Here is a 27,552-nt window from a genome sequence, read left to right on the forward strand (position 1 = left end):
GGGGGAAGTCTATGCACCAGTGGTGGCTGGTGCCTATCAGCATTAGTGGGGCAGAATGCTGGGAGCCCAAACTGCAGGCAGAGGTAGAGCCAATGGAAGGCAAAGCCAATGAATTCTAATTCCGCCCCCATCCTACACCCTGCTAAATTAAGCATGAACATCATCAGTGAAGACCCAGAGGCACCAAGATGAGAAAAGTGAAGGGCCGTAGCTCAGCGGCAGAGCATCTTATTACATGCAGAAGGTCCAAAGTTCAACCCTCAGCATCTCCAGGTAGTCTTGGGAGAGTCTCCTTCCTGGAACCCTGATGAGTTGCTGCAAGTCAACGTAGACCATACTGAGCTAAATAGACCAATGGTCTGACTCAGTATGAATCACCTTCCCATGTCCTGAAGGGTGATTTCTAGGCCAGCTTCTAAGGGCTGTGGGGTCTTAGGGCAGGAAAAGGAACCCCTTAGTAATCCTGCTGCAGCTGCCACTCATATTCTCCTTCTCCAGGTGGACTGGCAGGCTTATCCAGTTGTGGTGGTGACAATGGTGGTGTCAGGGACTTGGCAGAGGAGGAGTGGTGGCAACTGCCCCCCCCACCCTGACATTTCCAGGGAGGAGGAAGAGGAAGACAGTATAGAATATAACAGGAGTTTGAGGGAGGTCACAGCTCAGAGGCAGATGAGGGGGAAAGTTGGGAAATCATGGAAGAGCCACATCAATACCTGGCCTACACATTATCATTAGAAAGCATTCCAGACCCTCCATCTCCCAGAAGCCGGCGAGCCTTATAAGTAGGAGAGCAAAGAGCTTGAAGACTCAGCAGCACCCGTAGAGGAGAAGATGATGACGACGAATGAGGAAGTGGGAGAGAAGGGGAAGGGAAATTCACTCTGGACAACGCCATTATCCAAGAGGCTGGGGTCTACAGCCTCTCTCTATAAAGTATGAAATAAAAAAGGTCTGTAAGAAACTTTTCCTTCTCTTTATATTTTCCTGGGCAACCAGCCAGGAGCCGCTGACAGTATCCTGACAGGTGGAGTCAGTAATGCACAACATTGCCATGGGACTTAAAAAATGGCCACCTCCCATCACCAATAAGAGCAAGTCATTTCATGACAATGGAGGAGAGGGAGGATGGCAGTGGCAAGTGCTGGTGGGAGCCCAGCAGGCCTGGTTTCAGTCTCAGTTGTCCCTGTAAGGACTTATGGGAACCGGTATCTGCCGGACTGTTCTGAGAACTGATGTCCAGCTTGCTCAGGAAGTCTACCTCAAGAAGGCCACCTGAAAAGGTGTGGCCAGACAAGGTGGATGTAGGCGATACATTATCACTCCCACACCCAAGGCATAGTTGCATTGCCAACATTCTTAGTGTCTTAGTCCCATTGCACTAGATCTCTGGTATATTTCAAATTAATGAAATTGTGGCTCTAGTTAGATCAATGACAAGTATACCTGCACATGAGAAACGGTGGCCCTACTCCCTTGACCCTACTCCCAAGAGTAAGCTTAGCAGTTAAGGAATAAGAGGATCTTGTGGCTCAGGAATTGGTTAAGTTGAAGGAAGCAAAGAACAGAAATAAATGCACAGTTTTCCAAATGAAGAGTAGAAAGTGAAGACCTCTAAGAATTGGTATTGGGATCTGTGCTTTTAAACTTGTTCATAACTTGTTCCAGAGTCAGGTGTGAGCAGGGCAGTGGCCAAGTTTGTTGATGACACTAAATTGTTCAGGGTTGTTAAAACAAAAAAGTGATTGCAAAAAGTGCCAAAAGGACCTCTCCAAACTGAGTAAATGAGTAGTAAAATGACAAATGCAGTTCAATGTAAATGAATGTAGAGTGATGCATGTTTGAGAAAAAAAATCTGAATTTCACATATATGCTCATTGGATATGTACTGTAGGTGACAGAACAAGAGCAAGACCTTGGGGTCATAGCAGATTGCTTGCTGAAGATGTTGACCCAGTGTGTGGCAGCCATGAAAAAGGCAAATTTCATGCCAGGAATGATTAGGAAAGGAATTGAAAATAAAGCAGTCAATATCATAATGCTGTCATACAAATCTATGGTGTAAACACATTTAGAGTACTGTTTACAGTTCTGGTCAACTCACTTCTAAAAGGACATTGTAGAGTTGGAAAAGTTTCAGAAAAGGGTCACCAAAATGATCAGGGGTATGGAGCGACTCCTCTAGGGAGAAAGGCTGCAGTGTTTGGGACATTTTAGTTTAGAGAAAAGGTGAGCCAGAGACAGCATGATAGACATTTATAAAGAAAGTGGATAGAGAAATACTCATAACACCAGGACTTGTGGACATCCAATGATGCACAGTGCAGAATAAAACTATGGAACCCGTTCCCCCAGGAGGCAATGATGGCCACCACCTTGGGTGGCTTTAAAAGAGGATTAGACCAAGTCATGGGCAGAGAGAGCTATCAATGGCTACAAGCCATGACGCCTATGGTTGGCCTCCACAGTCAGGAGGCAGCTATGCTTCTGAATACCAATTGCTGGAAGCCACAGGAGGGGGGAGGGCTCTTGTGCTCATGTTCTGCTCCCTGGTACCCCACAGACATTTGGTTGGCCACTATGAGAACAGGATGCTGGACAAGATAAGCCTTTGTCTGATCTAGTAGGCTATTCTTATGTTCTTTTGTACCTCTCTGTTAGAGCAATGCCAACCCCTCACTGTAATTTACTACCATGCTTTAGACAGGGGTCAGCTGGAATCCCGTTGCTGGCAAAGTAAAGAAGATGGCACCTTGACTCATTCTGAGTCCCTCAGGCTGGATCGTATGGTTCTATATTGCACTCCTAACTTTGTGTTTCTGCTGTCATTTCTCCTCATCTCCTGGTTTCAGTCAGTCATGGAGCATATGATATTGCAATGAATCTGAACCTCTGCGCTTTCAGTATCTGAAGGTGGAAGTAGCATCTTTATTCTCAGCCCAGTGGAGCACATGATTGTGAGTTTTTTCCCTCTCCCCATTATGATACTGAGAAAAGTATCAATCTCATTATATGTGGAATATGAATAGTAATGGCAAACTTTCAAATGCCCTTGAGACCTCCCTGAAAGGTTAATACCTTTCCAAGGTGCATTTGTATTTGCACTGACGGTTTGGCCTCTGTGAGTGTTTAGTTCATGAAGGTAAAAAGGTTGAAAACATTAAATGCACAGTCGCAGAGAGACGGGTGCGTGGCACAGAGGAATTGTTTGATAACAAAAGTGAGAAGAATGCTGCAAGTGAATTGGGGACCGAGGTGAAGGTGCTAAGCATTGGTTGCAAATTGAATGGCATCATCTTCCCATTTCCCATCAGTCCAATAAGTATTATGGCTCAGTTTGCAGTTCACAACATCCTGCTGGTCAGATTTTACACATATATATTTATTTTTCCCCTGGCACAGTATCTGTCATTTGCTTTTTAGTTTCTTTGCTTTGGAGACATAATCTCCCTTTTGGGGTCTTCTGAAATCCCCTGTAACATTTCCCTGCCTCTTTCCTAATTGGTGAATTTGGAGGGAATTAGGGAAATCTCGCAAATATTGTCAAAGCGTCAAAACTCCCAGTTTTATGAGGAAGCATTACCATGAACAGTGGCTTCTTTCTAACACCACATCTGCATCCATTGAGAACACTATGTTACCATTTTAACAGCAGAATCCTGGGCACTGTTAAGCATGTTGAGACTTGTAAGGAGACCACTATTCCTAGAGCTACCATATCTAGAGTTCCCTGCAAGTGTGGTGTAGTGGTTAAGAGCGGTAGTCTCGTAATCTGGGGAACCGGGTTCGCGTCCCCGCTCCTCCACATGCAGCTGCTGGGTGACCTTGGGCCAGTCACACTTCTCTGAAGTCTCTCAGCCCCACTCACCTCACAGAGTGTTTGTTGTGGGGGAGGAAGGGAAAGGAGAATGTTAGCCGCTTTGAGACTCCTTAAAGGGAGTGAAAGGCGGGATATCAAAATCCAAACTCTCTCAAAGTGGGATTGTCTGTTAAACCACAATGGAGAGCATAGTTCTATGATGAGAACAGGGGTCCCAATGGCACAAGATCAAAGATGGCCTTATTGGTAGATCTTTTTGTAAGAAAATTCCAGGCATGGTGTTCAACTGTAAAATACACACACAGCAATATTTGGTCACATATTTTCATAGATGGAATTGCCAGCCTCTGGGAGTGCCGAGAGCCATCAAAATTTGTGCTACTCTCATATTTCATAGGATAAGAGGATACCTCATGTCAGGCTTTTGAAGATTACATCAAGTCAAACTTTTATTAGCAAAGTTGAAATTCATGTAGAATGAAAATATTTTTTTTAAAACCATACATATACATCGGCATGATACAAACAGCAACTACAATACAAACACACTTTTCTAAGCCTTAATAAACCTCCACTAACATTGATTTCAAAAAGTAACAGTATGTGCCTGGTATTCATGTCCCCATCTTTTTTTCCCCCATGAAGAAATGTGTATATATGTATATATAAAAACAAATTCTATGCTTTGGCTCTGACCAATTCTGTGCAAAAGCTGAAAAATTACAGATGATCCCAAATTTGGAGACTTGAGGTGAATAGGAATGGGACTGACATGTAAACATTTAAGACTCGGAATGGCAGATTTATAGTGTAATTCTGTGTTTACTCTGAAAAAAGTTTCATGGTTGCCATGTCCTTGCTTGGCTCCATCACCCTCCATGTGTTGGAGGAGCAAATTCTGCTGTGGGCAGCCTGTTCTGTACTTGCAGTTGGTCTAAACAATTCAGAACCCTGATCTGCAGCCACCCTGTCTCCCATTTGTGCATAGGGATGATTTGCAAATAAACCTCCAATGTCACACTTTTAACTAACCTGCACTCATCCTGCACTCCCTGAGTTTCTACCCAGGAGTTTGCATTCAATATATTATGCAGCCTCCATCATGCAGAACAGGCTACTCACTGGAGAAATTTTACCAACAACGTGATAAGAGGAGACAGGGCTTTCTTTTTAATATGATTCTAATTTAATGTGGGGAGTGGGGAGGCAGATACCTGAACAGGGTTTGGTTTAAGACAGTTTACCTCCACAGGAGTCTGCACATGATTGCACGTTCAGAGGTGAAAGACTTAATATTCCAACTGAAACAAATCCTAGTCTGAGAGGGCCTGCTCTGTTGCCAAGTCAATGGAAATTTTAGGAAGATGGCAATTGGACCATTTCTGCACAACCATGGGTCCACAACAGGACTGTTTTTTTCAGCTGGAACTCAGCAGAACTCAGTTCTGGCACCTCTCAAGTGGGCGCCCTTACTATTATAAGGGAACAAGAGTTCTGGCACTTCTTTTTCTATGAACATAGCATGTGTCCACATCCTATGGAAAAAAGCTCCGAAACAAATCAAAATCCTCAAAGCAGCTGCTCTATAATCTCACGGATATTGCTAGAACTACTCTATTATTGAAACGCTTTCCGTACAATCTTTATAAATATAATGAAACAAAGAAGAATTAGTTATTTCTCCCTTTCCAGTAAGGAGTGGCTTATGATGTGTTATCTACTATGTTGCATTGTTTGTACAATTTGAAACCCTTAAAGCCATATCGTTTTGTAATCTTAGGACAATTTCACATTGTAAATCACCATGAGGTGCTTTTTAGAGATAATTTTAATTTTGCATTTAATTTTCCAAATGTGTTATTCAGTCATATAGTGATTGGTGGTGGTCGTAGTAAGATACTGGGACCAATTGTAGCTAATATAACAGCTCTCACTATGTTTTTCCAGTGGCTAGCTGTTTCAGGCTGTACAGAATACAATCTGGTTTACCCTGACAGTTCCACATCTGTAGACTTGGGGCAGGAATCACATGAAGAAAAGAAGTTTCCAAGTATGGCCCATCCCTTTCACATAAGCTTTCTGAAAATCTAAGTATGCAATGTCAGTTTATCAGCTCTGCATATCAAGCGGCAAATATTTAATATTACTGGAATTTTTTATTTCCAAATGCATAAAGAGGTTCAACATAACCTCTGCTTTTAAGATGATAAATCAACTCTACTGTCATCTCAAATTTACACTTATAGTGGGGGGAAACAACATCCCTGCTAAAATCACAGCATGTATTCTGGCTTCAACTATTAAGCTCATACTGGAAAACATTAATATTTCTTTTTCACAACTCCCTCCCTCTCTTGCTCAAGAGAATGTCTAGGAATGTTTAGGAGTTTCATGTTGTTTTTAAAGAAGTCTTTAGAGTGTGTCAATGGAAAGATATTAATAGGCAGACTTTTTTAAAAAACCCAAAATCTCACACTATTCATTAATATTCAGCTAACACATATTTAACAATTCAATGCAATTTTTAAAAACATTTTCATTGTGCACTCTCTTTTGGCATTTTATGTTTTCTTCTAGCTTTGAGATGTGACATTAAGGTTTACACCTTCTGAAGGAAAAATTGGAATAGATAAAAGCACTCATATGATAAATGGGAAACAGAAGGGATATTGCCATAGCATCATAAAGCATTTGTAAAAAGTCTGATACATACTGCTGTTATGTGATGGTCAACAAGGTGCTCCCAGGTAACTGAATGCCTTAACAGGGCTTTTGCGTCCCGCCCCCCCAGCAGATTTTTGAACCAACATTGGGAGGTCAGCCTCGCGTTTTGAGTCCTTGGGGACTAGCAAATTTCCACATCATATGGTGGGCCCTGAAGGGCATTGAATGCTTTGCATCCATCCAGCTCCTCAGTCCCTCTAAAGAAGGCACATGAGACTTTGGCTCAGATTTTTTCCTCTGTGGCATTTGCACAAGGAAGGCATTGCTGCATCTGTGTATCTAGTTCAGATTTTACTACTTTCCAAAATACCACTGAAGGAATGACACAAGCTTCCTCACTCTCTGCCAGATTTTAAGTTGATAAACAATAACACACAGCCAATCTTGGTGACGCAGTCTCCTCTGTCACCTGTGGAACAGGTCAAAAGAACTACCTGTGTAAACTGTTATAAGAGCCTAAATTATCTCAGTCATCTTGGCACCAAATGCTCTAATAATCCCCCCAAAGTCACTGACTGAAGTGTTGCCAACTGGGATGCCCTTTGCACTAAACTGAAGCCCTATGAAGATTCTGAATCCGCCCTGGAGTAAGTGGAGATAGTTCTCCATCACTATTTGTTAAATTCCATAATCACCTCAAAAGAGAACAATAGTAGCATAAAATTTGTACATGCTCAGAATTTATTTTTTAAAATGCATGCACCAGATTTATCAGTATGTATATGTAAATGCTTACCAAATAATATGGGAAAAGGTTGAATAACAAACTGACTATATGTTCACACAAAATGCTGAGATATCTCACCCTGGGATAATTTTTCATGCAGCAGCCTCCAATATCATTGTCATTAACCTGACCACGTGTGCATGAAACTCACTGGAATAATTCTAGTACTGGGTAACAGTTGTTCTACAAGCCCAAATAGACAAATCTGCTGGGACTAAATAATAATATATAAAAGACTTTTCTTCAGTAATGACATTTCCTTTGATTCAGTAGCACATAAGCTGTGCCTGCAATGAATTTTAAAATATTTATTGGGGGATTGTGTGTGTGTTTGTGTGTGTGTGTGTGTGTGTGTGTGTGTGTGTGTGTGTGTAACAAGAGGGGGAAAATTGAGTACAGCAGAAATGCTTCTCAACATGTTTTGTATGAAAAATGTACCTCATTCATATAAAACTGGACTTGACAAGAGAAACCCAGTTGATCCTCAGCTCCATGGTCCCAGAAACCATTGTGTTTTGCTGCAAAAAAACAACAACCCCAGAACAACAGCAGCAACAAACAAAAAATGTGTCTTGCTCCCATTCCAACAATATAAACAGAATATGTACAAAAAGGTGTGTGGGTGTACAAATATACAGCTAGGGTACTGATAAACCCAGTTTGCTTCAAAAGGCAGCACTTTGCTTAAAATGGGTGCTAAGCAGTCAGAGAACCTATATCCCCCCCCTGAACCGACCAGAACTCAATTGCTCTGAATCAGACCTGTGCTTTCCCCAGCCAGAAGAAAGCTGTCGCAGCTGATTTCCTAAAGAAAGAGCACCAGCTAGTGGTCAAAACGAGGAGAAAAACTTTTAATCCAATGTTTCAGGAAGTTTGGCAGAAGGTAGATCATGCTGCATTTCGAAGCCCCTGCCATCAACACGGAATACGAATTCCATAATCATTGGGGAAGTTGCCTTTAGGACATTAAATAATGTAGCATTTGGAATGCATTTATTTAGAATTCTCTCTCTCTCTCTGTCTTTACTATGTAGGACTTTACTATAAGTAACTGTTGATTTCTCTGCCCGCAGTCTGATCCCTGTAAGTACCGGGGTTATGATAGTATTAGAAAATGGGCTTTGAAATGTTTATACAAAGGCAATGAGAAACAAAGGAAGTTCTAATTTAAGGTCCAATCCTTTTAGCTATAGTGTGCCAACAAACATTCGGAATTGAGTGGGTGAGTAGTAGAGTACATTGCACTGGGATCGTTCTGGATACAAGATGCCATACTGCTACGGTGGGTCAGTGTTAGCACACCATTGGCAGATGCAACACACTGGCATAGTATTGCCGTGCAGCAGGGAACTGAGCACCAGGTGCGTTTAGCAGAGGCAGGGCTGGCAATGATTTGGTCAGACAGCATCCTATCTGACATTGGCCAACCCAGGGTGAGTCATGCCAGCACAAGCATCCAGTAATTGGTAGTCACTTTTTAGAATGTGATTGCATCTGAGAGGCAGTGCAGGAGGACTCCTGTGACCCACCATCGAAACCAAAGACGCCATAGTAAACATTTTAGTGTAAGCTGTTTGAGTGCCGTTGCAGCCACACATATCTAAAGGACTGGGTCGTAAGAACCATGGAGGGCACCAGATCCCTATATACATATATAACACTGAAGTAGCCATGGTTTTGGTCAGACTGAGTGGCATATATCTTACCAAACTGTAGGTCTGAGTCACATTTTAACTAACTGAAAACGACCGTGCCTTGAGGAAGAAGAGTCTCAAAAACCAGCTTTCGAAGTCAACCGCCTATTTCTACATAGGCCGGATGTCAAGGTCTTGAACTTTCCTGCAGCCTACGTCTGACCTGTATGATATTTGATGGCTAGTAAATGATAAATATGGTGATCTGAAATGAATTATTCATGCTAACATCTTATGCATGGAGAGGGAAGGTTGCTGTAGAACTGCCAATGCTTTCAACCGATGCTTTTTCCTTGCAGCCCGTGTAAGCTCCAATAAAAGAGCCATCTTCGTTGAACATTCTGTGGTCCCCGTCTCCATAATCCACCAAACTGTCAGCGCTTTCTGCAGTTTTGATGTCCATGTTAAGAGACCGCAGGCTCCCTTTGAGTGGCTTTTCATCGCTGTCACTATAAAAGGAGAAGCATGGATGAGAAGAACAAACAGGCATTTTCCACATAGCCACATCAAGGGAAAAGAGCAATTGGGAAAACTATTTGGAGCAAGAACACTGTCAATTTTAGTTTGCCTATTTCAAGATGGCCAAGGGGTTTTCTGAGTGTCATTTCTTTCTTTCTGCAAATCATGTCTCCGGTGTTCTGCTTCCTGCAACCTTCCTAAGTGCTTGCACTTCCTGAAAAATCCCATGATGTCTTTAAGTGGAAGGAGGGGAGGTAGTGTCCATGATTGTTCATTAATCTTGAAGTCTTTTTACTTTTAAAGAAATCAGGGCAGAAAGTGTTTTTGAGAAAGGGAAAGAAAGAGAAGAACTTGAAAAAACAAAATCAGCCAGCACAGCAAACTTGGGCGCTCGAAAGCCAAATGCTCTGCCCATGTGACTTTTTCACATCAGGAAGTATGAGCAGCTGGGGTGGCAGCAGAATGCTAAGGAAATGTTTTGTGGGATAGAAAACAAAGACTCCACCCTCAACCACCACACCATGATATAGAAATGCAAAGAAATTCTAAATTATCCTGACAAAGTGGAAGAAAAACAAATAAGTCTCCTTCACAGAGGAAGAAAAAAAAACCCCAGAGGACAGATTTTGGCACAACTCTAATTATAGCTTAGTTTTGGAAGCTGCTGGTTTATCCAAGTAAAAAGGAAATTAGATAGTTAAATAGGATCCAGCATAATCTAGTTATATTTTAAATTTGATTATTTTAATAACTCTGTGAACCATGGATGCTTCTTGAGGAAAACAATCAATCAGGGAACTGGTGGCCTTCCAGATGTTGTGGGATTACAACTCCCATCATCCCTGACTTTCGGCCATGCTAGCTAGGGCTCATGGAAGCTGGAGTCCAGCAACATCTGGAGGATCACAGATTTCCCATTCCTGATCTATATGATTGAATCTTTCACTTGCTTGGTTTTATTTTTCTTTTACACAAGTTCCTGGGTTACAGATATCCTTTCACCACACTCTTGTCTATATAACATTATTTACTTATAAGTTACAACAAGGTAATAAAGATTCTTAGATCACCCAAATTGGTGCGAATATTGTTGAATCGGAGGAGCAATTTCTACTCAGAAAGTAGGAAGAGAAGGGAAGAAGGAATAAATGGGAAGGTAAGTCTGACACATCTACCTTTGAGCAGAAACCAAGGAAAGGCAAGAAGATACCAATGTTGGAGGGATAATCAAGGCATGGAGGTGAACTTGATACTTTACCTGGGGACTGAAAGATACCACCTGCATGACTTGCTTACCTTTCTAATTATCTGTCCCATTAAGAAAGCATTAAAAATCAAATATACAAGGAATTATGCAGAACTTGTAAATGGTACATTATGTGGTTTTGTACCTTAGATGGATCATTTAGATTTAGTCAGAAACCTTTTAAATTCACCATGAGGAACAGCTGGTTTGCTGGATCAGGAAGCAGTTATTACATATGGTTGACATAGATTTTAATACGTATAATAACTTGCATTGCTCCCAACAGTGTGGCAAATTTCAAACAGAGACCCCATTCATTTGTTTCTGTTATGGAAGGGATTGTCCATGTGCACAGAGGGAACTCTGCACAGCATATGTGGTGAGTTTCTCCAGCTTATAGAAAACAACTAAGCAGTTTTGTAGAATTCTATGCATTATATAATAGCAACAAGACCTGCCTACGAGATAAATGCTCCAAGCTCAGACTGCATGGCTTTTACAAGCCACTCTTGTGTTCTTATACCAATAATTTAGGAACTTTCACCACTGTAACTAAGCCAAGTTTGACTGCCTATGTTTTCTAACTGATGTATGGGAAAATGCATGGAACTGACCTTTGGAGACTTCGTAAGTAAACCATTTTTAACTTACCAAAAGTGTGGTCTTTTCTATGCTAAGGGAAGAAGAAAGTTTTGGAACTCACAAGGACATATTTTAAACGTCTAACAGCCTATCTTTCTATGCTTTACCTTGCTACATGTTTTATGATTTTAAATCTCTGCTGGGTTTTTCTTACCAAAGAGTACTCCCCCCAAACCTGGATCTTGGCATCCAGGAAATCTTCCTTCTTTACCTATTTTTTCTTTGTCACCAACAGTAAGTGCCCAATCTGGAAATAAAACCACCTTTAATATATCTAGAGATCTAGACAAGAAACAATTCACATTGAAGAACCATTCCACCAGCCATTTTCCTTTATCAAAATGTGTGTGAACTTCAGTATTCTAGATGCATTTCATGACAAATGTAGGATCTCACGAGATTTCCCCTGAAAAATGATTGCTTGTGTTGTTTTTATTAAAAGACATTCCAATCGATAGTTCAATGCAAAGAGCTATAAGCACACACTAACCTATATTCACCAAAGATTTCATCTTTTATGGATTGGCCTTCAGGATCTGGATGCAAATCTTCTTTTTCTTTCACTGTACAGAAAGAGAGATAAGACTTTCTCAGTTATTCTCTGCAAATTACATTTGCTCTGCTCATATGTGACATTGTGAGCAGTAATGATATGGCTGCAGAGGAAGAAGCTGGAGCCTTCCCTGGCAAACTGGGCTTGAATGCAGCACCTTTCAAACTTGGCACCAACTACAAGCTGTGATTGGGATGCGGGTGGCGCTGTGGGTTAAACCACCAAGCCTCTTGGGCTTGCCGATCAGAAGGTTGGCAGTTCGAATCCCCACGACGGGGTGAGCTCCCGTTGCTTGGTCCCTGCTCCGGCCCACCTAGTAGTTTGAAAGCACGTCAAAGTGCAAGTAGATAAATAGGTACCGCTCTGGTGGGAAGGTAAACGGCGTTTCTGTGCGCTGCTCTGGTTCGCCAGAAGCGGCTTAGTCATGCTGGCCACATGACCCGGAAGCTGTACGCCGGCTCCCTCGGCCAATAAAGCAAGATGAGCGCCACAACCCGAGTCGGCCACGACTGGACCTAATGATCAGGGGTCCCTTTACTTTACCTTACAAGCTGTGATTGAGTCTTCTCACAGACTCTCTATTGGAGTTCCTATCTTGCCTTTGGAAGCCTTACCTTGGGATAAGGGGATGGGACAACAGAGAGGAAGGCTCACTTTCAGAAATTCTGCAAGGCCCCTCAATGGCTGGAATGGACCCACAGAGCACCATTTCTTGGAGGGGATCATGGAGCTTGTGGCAGTCTAACAGTGGTTTGAGTATGAGTTAGATAAGGTGTATTCAGTTTGGAGAGCACAAGCATGGTTTACCTGAGTATTTCCCTCCTTTGTTCCTTTTAACAAAGCAGACTGTGAGCAACAATAAAGTCAGAAGAGCAATGGCACCCATCAGTCCAATAAACCAGCCTTGCGTAGAGATTCTTTCATAAATCCCAATGGATGCTTCATATAAGAGAAATGGGGGGAAAGTACGTGCATCAGAAAAGAAGACTATCCAAATCATTATATTCTCATTTACAATAACTTAAAAGATGCATTTTAAAACTGATTCTGCATGAAACACTTTTTGCTGTAGAGGAACGGATTCCATCATTCCAAGTGGGACAGAACTGAGGATCAACATTTATATTAAAGGCAAAGAAATAGTTTGCAGCACACAAAACTGATCTCTGGAATGAGAATTCCAACAAAGATTTTTGATTAAAGAGATTCATGCCAAATAGGAAAGCCAATACAGATCTTAGGTAAGCCTGTCATGCAAAAGCAGTTTTTGGAATAGAGACAGAGTTAAAAAGTATACAGAACACATGCAAGTGCTTAGCTAGCTGCATTTAAGATGCAAGGAGTAAGAGACCTACCCGCTGGGGATTGGGCATAGCAGCTAAAGTCTGTAGATAATACACATTCAACATTTTAAAAATCATTTCACTTTCACCCTTCTTGGCAATGCAATGTGCGGAGCGGCATTTTAAATCTAGACTGTAATTCTCAAGCCACTCACTCTGGAGTACAAATGGAAATCAGCCAGCGCCGGACTCACCTACACTGGTACAAGTGAGTTTTATGGGAGATTGAGCTTAGGGAAAGCTACAAAAGCAAGGAGACTACCCTTAACCTCTGCATAAAGCTAACTGAATGGTGTTTGAACTGGACAGAAGAGTGATTCCATTGACGAGGTGGAACTCTGCTTGCTGCCCATATGGGAGACTTTCCAAGAGTGACTGCAGAAAAGTCTGTAGGCTGTGATGTACTGCCTTCAGTGTTCCATCAGTGTTAGGGGGCAAAAGATGGCATTCTGTGCATGGCCTTGAATCTGCTGGATCCAGCTCTCTTTGTTTTTCATATATGCCAATTGACTGAGCCCCTTAACTGAGCGCCTTGTGTTGTGAACCGCCCTGAGGTCTATGTGTATACAAATTTATTTAATAATAATAATAATAATAATAATAATAATAATAATAATACCAGACTGACACAGTTATAATTAACTGATCTCTTATTGGTTTCAATGTGAGGGATTTTGGTGTTTTTTTAAATGCATGCAAAAAGATGCAAGCCCTTTACACTGTAGCAGAAGGTGAGATGGCAGGGCTTTGGCAATGGTGGGTCATCCACCACTTAAATCTCCCCCCCCCCCCAATTTAATATAGCATTGCTCTTCTCTTTGCTGCATCACCACCAGTAGAGTAGGATGATTCTAGTCACAGATAAAACCATTTACAAACTTTATCTGCCTAATGCAAAGATGTGATATGAATAACCACCCACAAGACAAAAAGGTATTGACTACTAAAATGTCACCTCCTCTATAGTCTCGGCAATATTTCTGTATGCCTGGCCTTACATAGCTGCCTGCCATGACTCAAGGTCCTCCTGAAGAAGGAAGCAGCTCACAAATGGAATTGACTCACTGCTTGATCTCTGGTTCCATCAGCAGAAGCCTTTATGGCCCAGGCCCGGCCTGAAATTCCTCAACAGAGAGTGGCTTGAGAATTGTGAGTTGAGTGAGCGTTGCTTCTGTTGATGTCGATGGTAGAAATCTCAATGAGACTGTTGGCAGTGGGCCTGTATTCTCCAAACGTGTTTATATAATGCTCTCTATCTGAAGCAATTTGCAATTATATTGCTAAACTTTGCTTTACAAAAATAATGGCCATATTAGAGGCCTTAGAAAATTCTCACCTCTCCCCCTGGCGTCTATTACATCTGCAGAAATGCTATTATTATCAACCCAATTCTTAGTTACTAGTCGAACTGTATGTGCAGTTCCAGGCTCAAGTGCCTCAAGAGGCTGAGTCTTTGGGGTGGGATTTACTGCTTCAGAAATCTTCCCGACAGCTTTACCTACGAAATGTACAGAGTTAAGTAAAATATGTGAATTGGGTTAGGGCCTTGGAAGGCACAGTTACAAAATCAATACAGGTAAATATGAACATGTTTAGCTATTCCCTTCCAAGGATTAGGTAAGTGATTATGTGAACATCATCAGTGTTTCCCTTGGGGATCGTTTAGGATTCAAATTAAAAGAACTACCGGTATGTTGTATATATTGCAATGTATAATGTAACACAAAACGTATAGAGAAGTTAACACTGACAGTATAACCTAATGAGGTTTACATCTACCTTAGATAACATATTAATTAAAATTTTGAACAAGACCTGCTCATTTAGGCTATTAGGTGTTTTGCCTTAATTAAAAGTATTCTGGAGAACACTGAATATAAATGCCAGTATTTGAAATATAGTAATACTTTTCTATTTCTAGGTAATCTTTATATTCACATAAATAATGTTAATATCACATAAATCATTTTTATATGATAACATTTATATTTAAATCTATATCTGTTAAGAAAGGCTGGAACACTTTCCCCCTAACATCTGCTGCTAACTGCTCTGTTCTCATTGAGCTTTGTTTCTGAGCATCACAAAACAGTATAAACAGAATCTACCTAACACAGGCATAGGCAAACCTGGCCCTCCAGATGTTTTGGGACTACAACTCCCATCATCCCTGACCACTGGTCTTGTTAGCTAGGGATGATGGGAGTTGTAGTCCCAAAACATCTGGAGGGCCGAGTTTGCCTATGCCTGACCTAATATGAAGCCTAAAGTCACACCTCAGTGTGGATTCCTTGCATGAAAAGTGAATTTTGTCTTCTTGATTTAACTTAAATTCCATTGAGTTTCAGGTTTAAATGTCAGTGGAATAGGGCTATTTGGTCAGATTCAATTTATCTTATGATTGGCATGTAATGAGACTTCCTAGTTTACTGTGAACAAGTGGTGTATAAGTGCACACTCTTTGATCATTCTATTCTCACTCTTCCACTTGTGTGAGTCAGATACACAAACCAAGAAGACTTGGGTTCCCACTATGTGCAAAACAGAGATAATGGTTTGTTGCTCTTTAAAAACCCACAATCACTACTAGCCTAAATCTGAACATGGCCATATGCTCATTAATAAAAATCTGTTAAAATACAGAATACTTTGACTGTGAAATAGGATAGCTAAAATAATTGATCCATAAGATTTTTTTTTAATGTGCTGACCTACCTCTACTTTCAAAATGACAGAATATGAACTGTCAGAAAGTTGCAAATGTTTCTATGTGCTTCCTTCAACTCCCAGCAGCAACCTTGAGATGTACTTTAATTAGGTAGTGGCATAATGACGTAGATTATTTTATTTATCAAGGAAGGATTAGATGTGAGAAGTTGGTCCCAAACAGAGATGTAATCCTATTTAAAATGAGCCAAGAAGTGTTGACTTGCCCAAGGCAACCTCAATACATTCTCAGCAATCTAAACCCAACTAACTTCTTAAACTTCTTATTTTTTAATGTGGTTTTCACTGCATGGTCTTATAAGCTGCTGTTGTAAATTGCTCTTATATATTTTATGAATATGTAGCAGCATATAAAATAAATTAGACAGCGCTGATTCTTTTGCACTTTTTCTAAACAAGGACTTCAGTGGCTTAATTTGCTGGATGTAATTTATCATTCTAGGTCCCACTATGAACAAGATATTTGGTGTTTATTAAGTCACATAATATGGAGCTTGGAAACTCTTGGACTATATGCCTGTCTGGTGCTGAAGTTATGATCATTAGTTCTGAAACTACAAAGCAAGCAAACAGAAGCTTTGAGAGATTAACACTCAGAAGACAACTGAAGGAAAAAAGAAAAGATTAAGAACACTGTGGGCATAGTCAAAGAGAGCAGAATATGATATGTTTCTCCAAGACAACAATCCATCAATTACAATCACTGCTTTAATTATTATACCACCACAGAGAGAGTGAACATGTTGATCGGCACATTAACCAAAATTTGATGCGAAGGGTTTTAACATAATTAAAACTATCTAGCAGAGTAGATTTTGCTAAATGAATTCTGTAAAGTTGAAACTACATTTTCTAATCAAACCACAAATTAAGCAGCAGGTCATTACAAGTCATATTTTAATTATGTCCCCCCCCCCAACTCAAAGTCTAAATGGTACACTTAATAGAAATGCTGTCTAAAAGGCAACAAGGCAAAAAATAAACTCTGTTGTGTCAATTTCTGTCATAATGAATGATGCAAAACACTTGAAAATGTCAGCTCCGTGAGATTAAAAACTGAAAGGAAAAGTAGCAAGAGACTCTAATTTGTAGAATAAGTATGGTGGTAATTTTACACCTACATTCTATTTGGATATGTGACCTTTCAGAGATATTTGTTGCAGGTTGGAAATTCTATCATGATAGTAATAAATCAGTGGTTAAGGCTGTGATTTAAAAGACAGCAGTGCATGGGCATCACTATGCAAAGGAGCCAAGAGAAAATCAAAAGGATCACATGTCTCTTTTCTAAGATCAGAACCTGCCATTCCACTAATTAGCTGTGGTGCTTATGATCTTCTGGACGGTAGCCACTAGTCAAGAACCTTATGGCTGTAGAAGAGAGTTCTCCATTGCAAATTCTGTCCTTAATACACTTCTAGGCAGGGCCGGATTTAGGTTTGATGAGGACCTAAGGTACTGAGGGTAATAGGGCCCTTTATATGTCCAGCTGTCCTTTGTCAACAACAAATTGTCACTGGTTTTTTTTGGGTTGAATATATCCTATGTGGTAATTTATGGACCTAATAGGTATCTAAAGCCATTTGCACATAACAAAATGTGTATTTTATCAAAGTAATTGATATAGAAATGAGCAAATCAGTGATATTTTAGGGAGCAGGCTAGCAGGTGGGCCCCATTACTTACATTATAGAAGCCTACACAACACAAAACACTGTTGCTGTATGTAGGTTTTATTTTATTTTTATCTTATATTTTGGAAATGTACATCCAGTTTTTTTCCTTTAAATTTTTTAGGGGCCCCCAAAAGAGTGGGGCCCTAAGCTATAGCTTGTTAACTTATACGTAAATCTGGCACTGTTTCTGGGGCTTCATTTCCACTGAAGCCTTGCTGGTTTCCTGGCCTACAAATCACGCTGAACACTGGAATTCACCAGCTGTTTGATAGGGGAAGGGGATTTTTAAAGAGACATTTTGGAGTCCAACTGTCTGAAGTAGGCATGAAAGGGCTGAAATGGATAGTGTATCTTCCTCCTATCCATCCGAGAGGAAAAGGGCAGTGGATGTTATGAGATTGGATGCCAGGGAAGCCTTGAATCTTAAAGACATCTACCAAACATCCAGGTAATTTGCCAGATTTCAGGATTGCCCTCCAGAAGACTTCTATACTGAGATTCAACCACTTGTTCTCTGGGAGGTCTTAAGATTTTTTAATGCAGAAGTCCACTGAGGAAGAGCTGAGCATCTATACCCTCCCAAATAAGTGAGTTATTCATTATACAATAGGCACACAATGACTACACAAGAGAAATTATTGATAATTGGGTAGGCATTTGTAGGTAGAAGAGGAAAAGAAATGGAGAAACCTGAAAAATAAAAAGCAAAAACACATTGGTAAGGACATATTTATGGTCAATAAATTGAAAGGTCACTGAGCTAGAGGCATTTGCTTTAGAAAACCGAAAGCGGCCAGCTTAAATGTATTTTTAATATACAGAAAGATAGAAGCAATAATAAAATAAACCAACCAACACCATTCCTCATTTTTCTGCTGTACCAAGGGGAGAACATGAACCTTAAACAAAGGGAAGCACATGACCCTTAAACACCTGACTGCAATTTCAGAAGATTTCTCTCGGGTTTGGAGATTTATGAGAACTTATGATACTGTAGGGAAAATGAGCTAAACCTTCCCCAAAGATGAGCTATTATACAATTTTCCCCATAGTATATGTGTCTGCTGTTCAACACACTTATCACAAAATGTTGGACAGCTGGTCTCTGATCAACAACTTCACATGACAAATGGAAAGTTAAGACAGTCTTGGTGAAATTTGCCTCTAAAGAATGACTATTAAAACCGTAGTGATCTGCTGTGCAAGTAGAACTACCTCCCGGCTAACTCTGGGATATCTCATTCTGAACAAAAGATAGCTTTTGATAGTTGCTTCAGGCATTCAGAACTTCCTCCATGCAAGCTCTCTTAGCAGATACATCATTGCTATGAATATTGTATATGATCTGAGCCATTCACAGATACAGCTGCATCCAGCCAGAAACAATTGCTGTGATTGCAGCATTAGAAATAGGTGTTGCCATGATCATGAAAATTGCCACTGTGTTTGTCCCAAATAACAATTTAAGACCTCCACGCAAATGCATCTCGAGGGACAGGCTGTGTACATCACGTAGAGGAAGCTCTGACTACCTGAATCTGCCTACGTGACAAAAAACTGTTAAGTCGTATTTCTTCACTCCTAGCATTTTCTAAGAACTCAAGGGACCATGGGATTTGAGGAGACCTGCTGCAGATCCCCTGGAAGGAAACAATTAAGCTGTCTTTGAGGGGGAAGAGAGACGGGTATTGAATTCCTCCCCACTCCTAGCTCCCAAGTGCCTCACAGGCTAGGTTAATCTGCATTACATGGGAGGAAGAGGAGAGATGGAGTATCGGGACACTGAGCAAGTTCAAGCATAGCAAGCTTTAAAAGAGTACACTGTGGCATAGAGAGGTGCAGCCCTACTAGGCTGAGAGTGCCAACCTCCTCGCTTGCTTGACATTATGGGTGGCCCTAGGTGCCTTAGATACACTAATCAGTGAACTGGGTGCAAATTAATATTCCCAGGTGAGATTGGGGGGTATCTGGTTGGTATTCAACCAACGGGAGAACCTGGCTAACAGATGGATTTGTACATTGTTTGTTGTACCTTGTTGGGTGGGGTGATTGGTAGAAAATTGTGAATATTCTCCACTCTGGAGTGTGATGCTGATGTTAGGGGGTGGGGGTGGGGTTGCACATAGTTATTGGGCGACTGATTGATTGACTGACTGACACATGGTGTGGACACATGGAGTGTATGTGATAGGCTAATTGCACGCTATATGTGAATGCGTCATTATGCTATTCTTTCCCTCTGATCTTCTGTTCTGTATTTCTTCTTACATAGGAACCAGTCTTGAATCTGTGCCTGGACACAGTGGAGGGCTGGGTGAGGGCCAATAAGCTGAAGGTGAATTCTGATAAGACCGAGTAGCTGTGAGCAGGTGGTTTCCTTGTCAGGAAAGTTGACAAACTATTGATGAGGTTGCAGAACTGACCTGCAGAACAAATAGCTCATATGTCTCAAGCATGCGAAGTGGAAAACAGTTAACTGTGTATTCCTATGCAGGTCTACTCAGCAATAAGTCCCTCTGACTTCAGTGGGACTTAATATTGTAGAGTAAGGATCATAACATGCCAGGTCTGGCTGGCAGACGCAGACAAAATCATTTGTAAAAGGGGGTGGAGTATATTTGACCGGACATTCAAAGAAGCCATTCATGCTGTGTGTTTAATTTATGTTAACATGAGGAACCAACCTCCCATAGACTTGATTTGTAGTCTAAATGGGTTGTGCCACTTGCAAGTCAGAGTCTATTAAATGCAAGAAAGTGCAAGAAAATATTTGACCTTTCCCGGTCAACACTGCTATTGCATATTATCCACACTGATAAGCTCAGGTATCTTCTTCTTATCTCATTCCCTTTGGCAAATTGGTGTGCCAATCTCACTTAATTGTACCAATTAATATTGAGTTGGTTTTCAGTGACAGGACTGGAGTTGTGGACTGGTCAAGCCATTCTTCTGATTGTTTTTTAGATGAGTGAGATGGGTAATTGTATCAGCAGGGGTTTGGTTATCAGATCAGCAAGTGAACCACTGAACATAATAATAATAAAAATAAATTTTATTTATATCCCGCCCTCCCCAGCCGAAGCCGGGCTCAGGGCGGCTAACAACAATCAAATAATCCAACATTCTAAAAACATTTCCAGCATAACCAATGAAGGAGTGATTGTAGAATTCAAAACTGATTTTTATTTTTTTTATTTTTACTCTGGGCCACATCTATGGTAAAAGTAGTGGTCTGCCTGCAGCAAGCATTGTATTATATAAGACACAAGTTTATACCTGATGGCTGCAGTCTGATCCAAAGTTAGGTGAATTCAGCATTGAGCTAACTTGGAACAAATTTATGAAGTTTGCTAATGTCCATTGATTAACTGAATGTTTAGACTGCACTCCAATTGTTTGTCTTGGAATTGCTTCATACTGCATACGGATGGGCAAATAAGACAACTGTGGTTTCTCACAGTATCCCATTTTTTAAGTCTTCAGTTCTCCACATTCAACATCACTTTGTGATTTTTTAGAAAGGGACCTCATGAAAATTTATCATTATTTTAATGTGAATTCCTTCTAATACACACATTTTCCTGTGTACTTTTCCACCTTAATATTCACATTTCTGGAAACCAGTTTCCCCTAATACAGTGATGGCCAAACTTGGCCCTCCAGCTGTTTTTGGGCTGCAACTCCCACCATCCCTAGCTAACAGTACCGGTGGTCAGGGATGATGGGAATTGTAGTCCCAAAACAGCTGGAAGGCCAAGTGTGGCCATCGCTGCCCTAATATAATGCATGGCTGTCTCTTAATTTCACCAATATAATATAATTTGATGCACACTCCCCCCCACCCAGCATTTGCATTTTTGTATGCATTTCTTGACTGAAAAACTGCTCTGCAAAATTCAGAGAAGTATGAATTTTGAAGGATGGTTGTGTTTTAGTTCACATATTATTTCATAAAGTGTGCATTAGACAGGTTCACCTTTAAGGTGAACTGAATGTCTCCTCACCTCTAAATGTTTGAGATACCATTCTCTCTCATTCCAGGAGACAGTTGAATGCAAAATTCAGATATTCAATCCCTTAAAGCCCAGGTCTTTCTAAATGTGAAGGCTCACAAATTGAATAAAATGCAAATTCATTTCTTCCAGAGAATTATCACAGGAAGCAATTTTGTAAATACTTCAGAATGGTAATGGTGAAACAGTAACAAAATGGTAATGTTGTCATATCCTTAAACAACATTCAGAGCTCTGTTGCTCTTTGAAGCCTTAAATGTTAGCTGTATCTGAGAATTGGGTGAAAAGCAGGAAAAAAAGTCATTGGCATTAAACCTACAGGATTTAAATGCAAAAACATCAAATGGAAATTCAGCACCACTCTATTTGTAACTTACTGCCTTCGCTTACTGTTACTGCTTCCTCTGTGATTGGTTTCCCACAGCCTTGTACAGTACAGGCTCTTGCATAGAACTTGTACTTTGTACTGATGCTCAGATTGGAGAGCCTGAAGTTGAATGATGATGGGTTAGTAATATTGATTTCATGCAAGGGCCCAATGTCATCAGTTTCATTAACTGGAAAAAGAAGAAGCAAAGAATAGTAGTCAGTCAGACACCATCATCTGGAAGGAGACTGACTTGTTAAAAGCATGCCTCATGGACCAGGTCCCTGATCCATGAACACTGAGCTAAACAGACACTTAAATCTCTATGCACACATTATGAAATACATAGCTTTCATGACATGTTGATTGATTTCCATAAATGGGGGGAGGGGAGAATATCTAGTGCAGTTTCATTCTGAGTATCACCAAAACAAATATATATGGGAAAATAGCACTGCCTTAGAAGCTATGTGGCAATGAAGAATGGCTATGGGGCTCAGAAGGAACTGCTGGGGCTGCTGCTGCCACCTTCCTTCTGATTCAGTTGCCTCACTCTGCCTAGTGGTAGGGCCAGCTCTGCTCAGTTCAAAATGCAATAGCTCCAGATATGATTTTTCCACAAGCCACCCTTCATAGCCTCAGCCTCCTAGCTATTCCAGAAAATAACAGTGGTGCTTGAGTTGTGGGAAAAAGCCAGAAGGTCCTTAATGAATCTCAGAAGCTCCATTCCTTGAGTCCTCCCAATTGTATGCCCAATTAATACAGAGAGATAAATCACAAACTAAACAACTCTGTATGTAATTTACAAAAAGGAGCAAAGTGCCATTCTAAGGTTGAAGCTGACCTATTTGGTGGAGCACAGAATTGCCATTCTGTAGTTCCTTTTTGGGCTGACCAGGAGAAGATTCATGAAACAGAGATTGAAATCCAGGTATCTCATTGTTGGAGTTCCGTTGGGACCACACCAGCACAAGTATACACATAGCAGGTTTCCCTCATGGACTTATTTCAGGAATATTTGGACTGATTGGCTTTGAGATACTGAATTGTGTGAGTCATTATTATTTTGGTATTGTATATATTATATAAGATTTCATGTAATAGAAGGTGCTGAAATGCTGTAAATTATTGTTAATGGATTTTTTAAAACTACATACAGAGTTGTTTAGTTTGTGATTCCTCCCACTTGTAGCCAAATCATGCTCTGTTCCCTCTGTAGCTTTCAAAAAACCAGGATTAATGGGAATGATGCAAAAGAAAGGAGCTTGGGTCCCCCTCTGTTTTTTGAGCACTGGATAACAACAGTGTGTCTCCAAAATTTGCTTGTTATTAAGCTCTACATCCAACCGTACCATTCACGTACTTACTTATCTGGTACTGCAAAATATATCCAGTGACAATGCCATTTGGTTTCTTCGGTGGTCCCCATGATAGTGTTACAGAGTCTTTATCTAAGTTTAGTATCTTTAGAAAGTGTGGCTTTTCTGGTACTGGAAAACACAACCAAAAAAACACATTATGCACTTTCTTTGTACTAGATCATTCCATTTGATCTCGGATAAGCTTACAGCATCTTTCCATTTGGTTCTTCCCCCTCCTTTATTAAAACACTGCACCACTTGAAACACCTTAAGTAAAGTTTCAGAGCCGACTTGTTTTCCCTAGGCATGCCATCCTCCCTTACACAGCCGAATAAATCCTTTAAAAGCTAATTTACCATATTTGACCCAAGAGATTGAGTTCACAAACTCACAAGGGGACCCCAGATATTGACAATGAACTCCCAAGGACTACAGAACCATACCCACAGTGCAGGGAAGTGTGTTTGTGCAACTTCCCCTGGTTGGAGATGCAAAAGCCAGGAAATCTGAAACAAGAGAATGTGACTCATTCCACCAGCAATTTTGATTCTCTGAAGCTACTCACGTGGGCCATCTAGACAGATGCATGCCCATTATGCTCTTAAGAGATTTCCAAGGCAGGAGAATGACACCAAACATATTCCCATGAAAGACAATGGTAATAATTGTGTGAGGCCCAATGAATGCACAATTGCAGTGATTATTTATGTAAAGCTGCTAATCATTCATCCACATTCATTCATGTCCAGCTGGGTGCAGGAAGCAGACTATAAACAAAATCTGGTCGTAGAAACACATAAGTAGCAATTGAAAGATGCTAATGCCATAGTTCTGGCTGTGAGAATACTCAGACATGGGGAAAACAGCTAGCACACCACACACAGCTGAAGCAAGAGAAAATAGAGTTAGGAACATTGACTACTGTTTCCCTTCCCCTCCCTCATTTACCTCCCTCGGGGGTCTGGAATTTGTACGTGTTGCTTTCTGGTCCAGCTCCTTTGGAATTAAAAGCCAAAACAGTTAAGAGGTATTCACTGAATGGCTCCAGGCCAGGAATCATTCCATCGTTTCGGTCTGCGTTAAATGTCAAGAAACGTTTCTCCTGGCGATGGCTTTTTCCATCTAAACGGCTTCGTATTTTCCACCAGCTGACCTGTAGTGGGAAGATCCAACTGAACATTTGAGGCAGGGGACAACAACCAGGACCCTTACATAGCACACCAAAAATAAAACCCTTAGAAGAGGCTCTGAAACGTAGAGTAAGGGAGGGAGAGGGTAGTGTGGAGAATCATAATCACCTTGTAGCCCCGGAGGTGGCCACGAACTCTGTCCTTGGGAATGGTAGACCAGATGGCTTTGGCGAGAGTACTGTTGATAGCGTGTACAATCACATTGGAAGGAGCCGCTTCCGGAACTGGGAAAGGCAGGAAGGTGACAGGGTTGTGTTAATTGTTGTGCTTAGCATCGTATATTTTGAAGTTGTGCCAGCATGCATGATGAGTTTAAAAGGATGACCAGCTAACTAACTCTCTTGGTGGGCCACTTAGAGAAGAGAGTGAGAGTTAATGAACCAGAGTTTTGCACGCTACTCCTTTAAAATGCCCTGGTAAGATCTTCCTCAACTCCTCATTTGCAACTGGGGAGGAAGGCACTTCTCTGACTTGGCTCTTTGAAACCCAGGTACTGATCTGAGTTTAAAATGATGGTTCTGGATTACTCAAAAGCCTCCTACTTTTAGGTCCCATCAAATCCCTGCTACAGGCAAGCTGTTTGTAATATTTAGATGTTATCATATTTAAACTAAGCCTCCATCTGTGTCTTGTGCACCAAAGCCTGCAGTCTTATGCACACTTATCTAGGAATAGGCTCAGCTTGAACTTGGCAGGGCTTTTTTCTGACTAAATATACACAGAATTGTCCTATATGAGCTATCAGTGGGGCCTACAACAAAATGTTGCAGTGTGATGAGCTTCTGCTCAGTTTTTGCTCTCAGTTTTCCATTTCTTCAAACAGTTTGTCAGCATTCTGTGTCCACTGAGCTGGTTCTGTCCACCTTTGGCTATTTTTTTTTTTTTGGGGGGGGGGTTCCCTGCCTGGAGTACCCTCCCTCATACCACATATTTCTTGTACTTCTGCAAAATCACTCCAAGCCTGTTGAAGAGTGAAAATAGTGTTTTTTTGGCTACATAAGGATAGTCACTCATATTAGTATGTAGCCATGGTGAGGAACCTCAGGCCTGCTAGTCTAATCAGACCACCCAGCTTCTCTATTTGGCTCTCAAAGCTGCTTTGGGCATCACATATGATGTCAGGTATAGGGCATGTAAAGACACAACTGTGCTGAACAGGGAGCTTTGGCAAAGGACCAACTGCAAAGCCTTGTACACAGCACAATGCCCCAGAGCCCTGATAACCAGCTGATAATCTGTGCCTGCAAGACTCACGAGAGACCCTTTGAAGCCCCAATGATCAGCTGATTGTCAGGGCTGCAAAACACTATGCATGGTTCTCTGCAAGCCCCAAGGATCATCCGGGGTTCAAAGTGCCACACACAGTATGGTTTAATTTCAAAGAGTGTGTGGAGAAAATGGGTCACCTGATGTCAGGTGATAGGTGAGTGGCACCCACTTGTCAAACCACAGGACCTGCTGCTAGCCTACTGGCCAGATCCAATTGCCCAGCTCCAGTGCATAGGATATTTCTCTAGGGGTGAGCCAGTAAATGCCAGATATGAGAGGTGGAGTTCTGGAGTCAGAGCTTCCACACACACTAATTGCTGTATGAATGTTGGCTGTGATTCCTGAATTGTAGAGTAGATGATCATTGTGGTGTCTTCTAACTCTACAATTCTATGATTCAATGAATATACATCCGGGTGCCCTGATACTGGCACAGCCTGCATATATATAAAGCCCCCTTTCATACTTCTGTAACAAATTCAAAAAAAATATGGGGATGGGTGGAGAAAAATGTTCAGAAAATTAGGCTCCACCATTTTTAGCTTGACCATTACTTTTTCTAACAGCAAAAATAAATATATTTTTACAAGAGTTGGCATTTCCCCCCCTTTAGCTCAGATTTTCAGATTCTAAAATGTGCCTGCAGGCTGTGAAAAGTTCCCTCTGAGTACAATCTCAGGGGCCTTCTGCAGAACCACCCCTACCATGGGAGCATTTTAGCAGGCCTTCTTGAATAATTATTCTTCCTGGCTGAACTAAGAAGTCTCAGTACCGGCATAAATGCGAACGTAAGATTTTAAACAATTCGGTAACGTATTGCTGTCTGCATCTCAATCACTTGCTGCCACATGCTAAAAGATTGTGCATATTTCAGTCACATCAAGGACTTTGAGGTATCCTGTCCCAAATGACTACTGTGGGGTTTCCTCTTTTTGTAGTCTTAAGCCTTAAATCCTTAAAAGCTAGGTATTTGGTTGGTTTGCTTTTTTGAAGTGAGCCCATTTTTTTTTAAAAAAAGAGTTCTGCTTGCAGAAGTATTTGATTCCTAGTACTGCAGCAGGGGGCTTATAATCTTCCAAGTATATATATATCCATTCTCTAAACAAGATAAGAGAGAAAAAATTGCAGTGTAACAGCAGCAAGGCTTCTGGAAAGACTGTTGTCCAATTTTCTTAACGGGAGCAGAGGTTCTCAGTCTTCCATATTTTACACAAGAAACAATTGCTTTGTGTTATTACTGTACACTCACAGTTATTTTATTAGGGTTATGACTTCCTGTGCACTTATATTAAAATTCTGTACAGTGGTTTATGACAGTGGTGCCTGCAGTGGGAGGGAAGGAAAGAGGATGTAGAAATCATAGACTAATGTAATAACAGAATATAACTCTGGGATATTGAGATGGGAAATGGGTATTTTATGTCTTGCAAGTTTCAAGTGAACAATATTGATTAGGCAGGGATAAATGTCTGTTGGAGGTTTAAAATCTAAACTAAGCCACTTCTTTTTAAATATTAAATTGTAAAGTCTCGGCTAGAACATATACAGATATTTATGTGTGACTGCAATTTGGCTGGAAGGTGTCATTTAGGTGTAAAGGGCAGCAAATTTGGTTGTATCCTTGTAAATTTATTAACTGTTCTATCCTATGGATGTCTTTTCAGAAGTAAATCTTACTGAGTTCAGTGGGGACATACCCCCAGGTAAATGTGTGTAGATGTCAAACAGATAAATGACTTTTAGA

General features: G+C 40.9%; 1 protein-coding gene and 2 long non-coding RNA genes across 6 annotated transcripts in view; 1 reads left to right on the top strand and 2 right to left on the bottom strand.

Annotated features, from left to right (window-relative positions):
- Nucleotides 1-2,406: 2,406 nt before the first annotated feature.
- LOC307209308 lies at nt 2,407-7,806 on the top strand. The gene is made up of 2 exons (XR_013835535.1): nt 2,407-3,735; nt 3,975-7,806. It is a non-coding gene; the product is annotated as an uncharacterized lncRNA (long non-coding RNA).
- LOC307209216 overlaps nt 4,240-27,552 on the bottom strand; it is a 350,788-nt gene continuing 327,475 nt past the window's right edge. Inside the window, exon 2 of the long non-coding RNA XR_013835433.1 lies at nt 4,240-5,497. This is a non-coding gene — a long non-coding RNA (uncharacterized lncRNA). The remainder of the gene's footprint in view (nt 5,498-27,552) is intronic.
- The window catches only part of CHL1 (cell adhesion molecule L1 like), a 204,882-nt gene continuing 181,569 nt past the window's right edge, over nt 4,240-27,552 (bottom strand). For 3 of the 4 annotated variants that reach the window (XM_079958424.1, XM_079958422.1, XM_079958423.1), the window contains 8 exons: nt 24,648-24,763; nt 24,298-24,502; nt 23,356-23,478; nt 21,999-22,178; nt 14,542-14,703; nt 12,670-12,801; nt 11,800-11,872; nt 4,240-9,411 (listed from right to left, as the gene is read on the bottom strand). In XM_079958424.1, coding sequence (XP_079814550.1) covers nt 9,195-9,411; nt 11,800-11,872; nt 12,670-12,801; nt 14,542-14,703; nt 21,999-22,178; nt 23,356-23,478; nt 24,298-24,502; nt 24,648-24,763 — 1,208 coding nt within the window. In that variant the 3' untranslated portion in view covers nt 4,240-9,194. The remainder of the gene's footprint in view (nt 9,412-11,799; nt 11,873-12,669; nt 12,802-14,541; nt 14,704-21,998; nt 22,179-23,355; nt 23,479-24,297; nt 24,503-24,647; nt 24,764-27,552) is intronic. The other variant, XM_079958425.1, reaches the window with a different exon arrangement.

This window comes from Podarcis cretensis (assembly GCF_951804945.1).
Source record: "Podarcis cretensis genome assembly, chromosome: 2".
Lineage (NCBI taxonomy): Eukaryota > Metazoa > Chordata > Lepidosauria > Squamata > Lacertidae > Podarcis > Podarcis cretensis.